At 29.6% G+C, this 7,588-nt stretch overlaps 1 protein-coding gene across 1 annotated transcript; it reads left to right on the top strand.

Annotated features, from left to right (window-relative positions):
* The first annotated feature begins 5,820 nt into the window (after positions 1 to 5,820).
* LOC117169123 lies at positions 5,821 to 6,207 on the top strand. Its single transcript, XM_033355294.1, has one exon. The coding sequence runs from the start codon at positions 5,896 to 5,898 to the stop codon at positions 6,190 to 6,192; it is 297 nt and encodes a 98-aa protein (XP_033211185.1). The 5' UTR covers positions 5,821 to 5,895; the 3' UTR covers positions 6,193 to 6,207.
* The last annotated feature ends 1,381 nt before the right edge of the window (positions 6,208 to 7,588 follow it).

Here is a 7,588-nt window from a genome sequence, read left to right as displayed (position 1 = left end):
CAACGAAGACGTCATTGCCTCTGTAAGTGCTTATTTTGAGGAACTTCCGAAAACGCACTTTTCTGAAGGATTAAAAAAATTTGAAAAGCGATTGACCAAGTGCATAGAGCTCCAAGGAGATTATGTTGAAAAATTTTAAAAAATTTACCCAAAAAAAATTGTTTTTATACTTCATTCTAAGGACTTATTGAACTACCCTCGTATTTACGCCTAGCGCCATAATGCTTAAAGCTTCGTGTTCTTCAAAAATCAATATATTACAATCAAGATTTTTTTCTTACTTCTTAAATCCTGTAAACAAAAACAAATTTTTTCATGTAATAAATATGTGAAGAAATTTTGTTATCAAATTGTTGAGTTTCTTCACGCAAACAGCAGATTTGGCTTAACCCATTTTTCCCTTTCGACGGATTGTTCACCTTGGCGCGCGGGGTATTTCCTAAATTAATTTTTTTACGCAAAAAAAGTCGTGTCTACTAAAATGTAATATATTTTCTCGATGACTCAAATTAAACAAAAAGGTTTGAAAGTGTAAAATTAAAAATGTAAAGCATTGAACAAATTCTGAATTTAAGAATCAAATCCTAAACAATTAAAAATTTTAACAGTGAAATTCAATTTGGTTTTTAATATAAGGGTTTAATATCGTAAAATTGACAACTGTAAGCCTTCTAACATGATTAGGCTTAAATCAATGGCCTCCAAAATCTGATAATACCCAAATACAAACATTTAGAATTCTGCATTTCAATTTTCAATTCAAAACTTTCAAAATTAAATAATTTAAATTTATCAGATTATACTTAAGGCGACCCCCTGAATCCGAAAGTCAGGTTTTCACGATAGCGGCTGTCTGAAAGGACGAGTTCGTGAAACAGTCATTTTTAATGAAAATTCAAAAAGTGAGCGCGTTTAGAAAATTTTTGAGACAACTTTTTTCTGAATTTAAAAATTCTATGTACGAATATTCATAGTATTCGAAAGAACAAATAATTTATCCGTATGACTTTTTTCGATAAAAGGAAAATTCTCAGAGTTTTAGCGTTTTCAAAAAATTTTTAATAAACCGAAAATCAAAATTTGAAGCCGAAAAACGCACGATATAAAAAAAAGTCATAAGAATAAAAACATTTCTTTTTGAAAGCCCTACAAGATTATTAAAACCAATTTTTGGATTTTCTTCAAAAATCTAAAATTCAAATTTTGATTGCACAAAAAATAATTGAAAATAAAAAAATCCATTTTGTGGACAAACTATGTGGAATAAGAAAAAAGATTTCTTTTATTTGTGAAAAATAACGTTGAAAAAAAAAATAAAATAAAAAAAATGTGTAGAAAAACGACGAACGTTACGAGAAAAAAATCCAACAAAACCTGTTTACAAATGTCTATCGGAAATCGAGCGCGCAGCGCGAGTGTCACGATGAGAATGTGTACCTCAAAGCCTAAAGAGCTTTGAGAAACTTAATATTTGACTATACTTAATTAAGTAGACAATTCAGAATATGAAGACGCATATAAATACTGCCATCTAAAAGAGATCTTTTTGATAACGTTTTTTTAAGCATTCCAAATGCAAAGAATAAATATCCGAGCGCGAAGCGTGAGATTCGACCGCCTCGCGCCCTAGGCGCGCTCAAACTTGCGAGCGAAGCGAGCCGTGCGCGACGAGAATGTGCCCGCGAGACGGGCAGATTTTTAATTTATCAACTCTATGAAAAAATTTCAAATAATACAATTCTTAACATTTCTGTTTATAAAATTACTCAATGTGAATGTTTTAAATTGAAAATATAGTAAAACCTTTCAATTTAAAATTCCTCTCCTTATAAAAAGTTTTAGATTTCAAAGGCATTAAATTAATTCCAATTTTTCACGAGGTTTGACATCGAATAATCTGCTTATTGCAGCTTTAGATTATTTATATCCTAAAGCTGAAAAAAATGTATTGCCGAATCATAAGTGATTTCATTTAAAACGTTTGAAATTAAGTAATTTGAATTCACAGGTTATACTCGAAGAATATTCGAAATTTTACAAATACTAAAATTTTGAATTTTAAATTTATAAACTAGTTTCCTTCAATAATTATTATTTTATTCTTACGCTTCTAAAATAAAATAATTACACTGTAATTTTAATTGTTTCATTTCAAATTTCTCTCATTTAAATCCTTTTAATTTCAAAGACTTTGAAATTATAATCCAATTTTCGAAACTATAATTTTGAATGAAATAATTATTCAATTGCTAACACACTTCTAATTTGAAACAAAATTGTGGGATAGTAAAGTATTTCCATGCAAAATAGTTATGCAGAAGTTTAAACGCTTCCTTTTATATTTTGACATTGTCGACTTCTGAAAAGTTTCAAACCAAAAACTTTAGAACTATGAATCCTAATTACTTTTCTGAGTTTTTTTTTTGTTGAATTTAACTAATTATTATAAAAATAAGGGAAGTTTTTTAAATTTCTCTAGCTTATTTGAATGCTCTCCATTGTTGAAGCCAAGAAACAACCCACATATATCTGTATTCAATTCGATCAAATTAAAAATTTAACGACAATTTCATTTTTATTGAACTAAATTATACTTAAATTTAACACCATTTAACACCATTCAACATCCACAATTTTAACTGTAATTTACTTAAATTCAACTAAATTTTACTTAAATTTTGAATTTAACTAACATGTATTCACTTTTTGAAATGATCTAAATTGTATTCAATCTTAAAATTTGGTTTTGCAAAATAATTTTTAAAATTGCACTACAATAAATCTTAAAGTGCGAATAGAATTATTTTAAAACTTATTTACTTAGTATTTAGAAAATTTCTCTTTGAAAAGATACCAGACGAGAAATTAATTTATCTAAACTTTATTTAATTCTTAAATTCACCTAAATTTCATTTAAATGTTGAATTTAGCTAAATTTTATTTAAATTTTAAATTCAACTAAATTTTATTCAGTTTGGAATTTAAATAAATTTTATTAAATTTTTTAATTTATCTTAATTTCATTGAAATTTTAAGTTTAGTTTTTAAAAATAATTTCAGAAATTTAACTAAAATTCTAAAGTACGAAAAGAATTTTTTTACATTTATTTATTGTCTCGAAAATTTAAAATAATAATAAATAGAATATTTTTAGGCTCCCTTTAACTTGAATATAATTAAGTAAATCAGTGTGTATAACATTTTTAGCGTACAGGCCGTACAGAGCCAGCCAATCGACTCAACTATAGCAAAGATTGCTACAGTGATGGCGAAGGCGAACGCGAGAACGACAAACAGAAAATCACGATCGGTTTGGAATTAAAAAACTTTCGGTGTGCGCCTCGGCCCCACCTCGCCCGCTGACGTGCTAGGAGGACGCGGTTGCCATAGAAACGGTGAAGAGTTGAAGAGGGCAGCACCTCGATATATTCGAAAATGTAGTTAGATATATATATCGGCCGTCCCCACCACTGACGCACGCCGTATCGAGGACCTAATATCTTTGTCCCTACCATAAACTTTACATTAATCGAAGATAATTTTCGATTTGTAACCTTGCCTCGATAATCTTTCGCCTTATAATCGCTTTATTTTTGTTCAAGATGAAGCGAGAATTACGACGCCAGCGCCATCTATCGTCTTTTAACTTAATTAAATCGGAGAGAAATGGGGATTCCCATCTGTCAGTTGGTTTTTGTGCTTTTTGTTAAATGGTACTAAATAAGTTCTAATTCGTCTACAATTGTGTAATTGATTTTGGAGGAGATATATCAATAAGAAAAAATGTTTTTTTCGTGTTTTTTGTTGCTGATTCTGCTTGTTTTACCGAAATTTGCTCACTTCAGCGTGACGCAGTAGATGAAATCAGAAATATTCTCCGACCTTCGGTGATACTTTCGCCAAAATATGTTTAATTTTAAATATTGCAAGTCCAAACTGCAACAAATTTTAATTTCTGTTTTTTTCTGTGTTATTTTTTTTTAATCTAGTAGGATAAACTTTCGCCAAATAGCATGTAAACTTTAACAGCAGAAAACTTTACATGCAACAGAATTTAACTTTAGTTTTTTCCGTGTACGAAGGAAGCTTATCAACGAAAAAATTAAAAACATTATAAATCAAAGTTCATTTTCAACTTTATTAAGCCATACAAACAAATTTAAAGTTGTTTTAGTTACATTTCTCGTGATTCGATATTTTAGTTCTTCGAGTTGGACAAGTAGAGTTTTCTTTTAATTTTTCGTATGCTGAATTCAGATTTGAACTTGTATTATTATTTTTTTTAATTAAGGTGTTCGATATTTAAAAAAGGGCTTGACTTATGCATATTTTTATACAGGATTGGCAAAAATGATGGAAAAAATTTGTATTCCCAATCGATTTTTCTGAATTCGCGGCATGGGGTTTCCCGGTTATGAGCTGCGCAAAAAGATAAACAAATTTGAAAAAACGAAAATATGATGCAATAGGTGTTTTAATAGTCAAAATAGGTGTTTTTGAAGGAATTTGAGGCGCTGAATTCAAAGTTTTGACCAAATTCCTTTATCAGCTCTCATTTGAGAGATATATTATGACCTTAAATGTACGAGAATGGCAATTGCTCGAGCAATTTCTTATCTTCTTTGAGGTGGAATAACCCTAAAATTAGAAGTATCTAAACAATTTGAAAATAGGATTTGTAATTCGCGTGAACCAATCTATCAAACCCATTATTGAAATAATAATCATAGTTATAATTTATCATTTCTGTTTATATGATTTATATTTTAAGAGTTTTACGAACCCTATTAATTTTGCTTGCACGAATTATTTTTTACACCCACCGTAAATGAAGGGTGGACTTGCTGTATATACTGCCTCATTTCTGTTAAAACTACGCAAATACGGTCGTAAAGGGTTAATAAATATTAGGTTCTATTTTAAAAGTACCAAAAATCATTTTTTGAAGCCTGTATTATATTTGATATATTTATAGCAACAAAATCGCAATTTCCACCCCTTATTTATGGGGGATATAAAAAATCATCCCATGAAAGAAATTAATGTTTGAATATTAGTAGTTTTGATAGATTATTGTACTTTTAAGTTAGAATATTCCAAGAAGGCGAGCTGCTAGAGCAATTTGGAAAACGGATTTGGATTCGTCGGGTATAAAAACCAATTTAGAAATCTGCACCAAAATCAATGTAGAAATGACTTTCAAATGTAGAACTCTAGGGAAGGTTCACTCTTGAGTAAACTCAGAAAAGACGAATATTTTTGATTATTTAAAATTATTCCTTATTCTTAGATGAGTTATTAGAGTATGCACGCAGTGAGAATAACGCGAATCGACGACGTTTTGACTCGTTTATCTTAATCCATTGCAACTCGCTTCTTACTGCTGGCTGATTTGTGAAATTAAACTAAATAATATTATTTTGAAATTGGGACCTTATTTTTGATATTTTCTCAATGACTTGTTATTTTACTCCTTCGAATATATTTCCGTACATTTCACATTTTTGTTTTAAGTTAAATATTGATACTCGAGAGTTAATCGTCCCTGGGTAGAATATGCAGCTTTCTATTTAAGTACCCAAGTAGCACTATTATAAATGAAAAATGGGTCTATTTTCTTCGATCTCAAAAAATATGATTAAAATTTGATTATTTTTTATATTGACTGTACGGGGAAAGTACATCCTTAAAGACGGCGAAGGGCGAAGCCCCTGAATGTTGCCCAAACTCCGTAATCGGCACTTTGCCCAAGCTCCGTAATCAGCACTTTGCCCCGGCTGCAGTGATAAGAATTGCCTATATAAGGAAGTGACTAAGTTCTCGTAGCATCAGTAGGTTTTCAGGTTTAGTGAAGAAATTTATTCTTGTTGGGCGTGATTGGAACGTCAGGTCATCATGAAGACCACCCTAGCATTTTTCGTAGTTTTGGTAGCAGCAGCTTCCGCTATTCCACGTAATCGAAGAGACGTCAAGGATGCTGCTCAACCAACTCAACTTACAGAACTCATTACTCAGGCTCAGACCAACATCAACAATCTCGGCAAACAGATTCAGGAACAATTAAATCTTCCTGACCAAGAAACTGTCGTAAACACCATCAAGACTCAGAGCACAAATTTCGCTGAGGGTTTAAAGGGAGTCGTCACCAAGGCTACAGAAGAGGTAGAGTGCAAATTTTATTTCATAGTCTGACTTTGAAATCACTTATATATGTTTGGCTGAAAAATATATAATCAGGAAGGCTTAAATATTTTGGAACAATTATAATCTCCATTTAAGAAATCGTGAAAAATACCTAGTAGTTTCCCGATGAAATGTACTTTTCCAGATAGGAAAATACAAGGTACTAGCAAAAATCAATTTTTTATGTGGAAACAGTGGTGGAGGAAAGATTCTTAGGAACTTTTTTTTTTAAACTTACATTAGAATTTTTGTTTCTGAGAGAAAAATTGTACACATTAACCTTGTAATAGCTCAGAATGGTCTTATGTATTTAAAAAAAACTGGCAGCTAATAAGCATAAAAATGGTGGATAGAGATTTTCACAAAGAAAAAATAACAATTTGGAACGATTAAAAATTACCAAAAAATTATATTTCCGACACTGGAACATTCCTCAAAAAGAAAGAACAGTCTAGTTACGCAATTTTCTTTTAGATTAATTGATCAATTATAGGGCAACCGTTTATGGCTTTTTTGATAATACCGAATTCGAATATTTTAGAAATAACACTCCTAAAATTATAAAATATGTGACACAATAAAATTTCTGCCACATAAGATTTTCCAAATTATAAAAAATTCTCCAATCTAAAAAATAAAAAATTGCAATAAAATAATAAAATAATTAATGAAATGAAATACTTTCACTTAATGATCATATTTTTTCTTTTATTATTTATGTAGTAATAAAACTAATTTATAATTGTTCAGACTTGGGAGTTTTCTAGTGCCGTATATATTGTAATTTCAGCAAATTTTATTATTTATTTATTTCTTGTATACTGTCGGCAATTTTATAATTAAGGGATTTTAAATTTTCGTCAATTTTCTACTTTCGAGATCTTTCTATTTCGACTATTTTCATTTTCGGGATTTGTCGGTTGTCCAAACAGATTAATTTAGAAGTTCTGACTGATATAGTAATATAATAAAGTTCTAGCAAGATATTTGAAACAAATAAGAAGTGTGAATTTATCAATTCCATATCTATACTCAGGCACTGATATAAGTTAACCCCTGAACTATCGTATCCGGGTATATCATATTTTCTTGTTGGTGTAATATGCTTATAACTTTCTAAAAAAAAGTTGTAAAATTTTCGAAATTAATCAAACCCCTGAAAATAATGGTTTTTTCAGAAACATTTTTGATAATTTAACGCTCTCGCGTTAAGTAATTTCTTGCTCTGCTCCATTAAATCGTTTGTCTAATGAATACATTTTAATATGGTGAAGATTTTACTCAAATAAAAATTTTATTATAATATTAGTTAGATTTATTTTTTTATTTCATAAAAGGGACACTACTTTCCTGTTAAAAATTATGTAGTTAAAATTATTATACAAAATATTATCGTTTCTCAAAT

The sequence above is a fragment of the Belonocnema kinseyi genome, chromosome 3 (assembly GCF_010883055.1).
Source record: "Belonocnema kinseyi isolate 2016_QV_RU_SX_M_011 chromosome 3, B_treatae_v1, whole genome shotgun sequence".
Taxonomy (NCBI): Eukaryota; Metazoa; Arthropoda; class Insecta; order Hymenoptera; family Cynipidae; genus Belonocnema; species Belonocnema kinseyi.
This window is presented reverse-complemented; position numbering and strand designations above follow the sequence as displayed.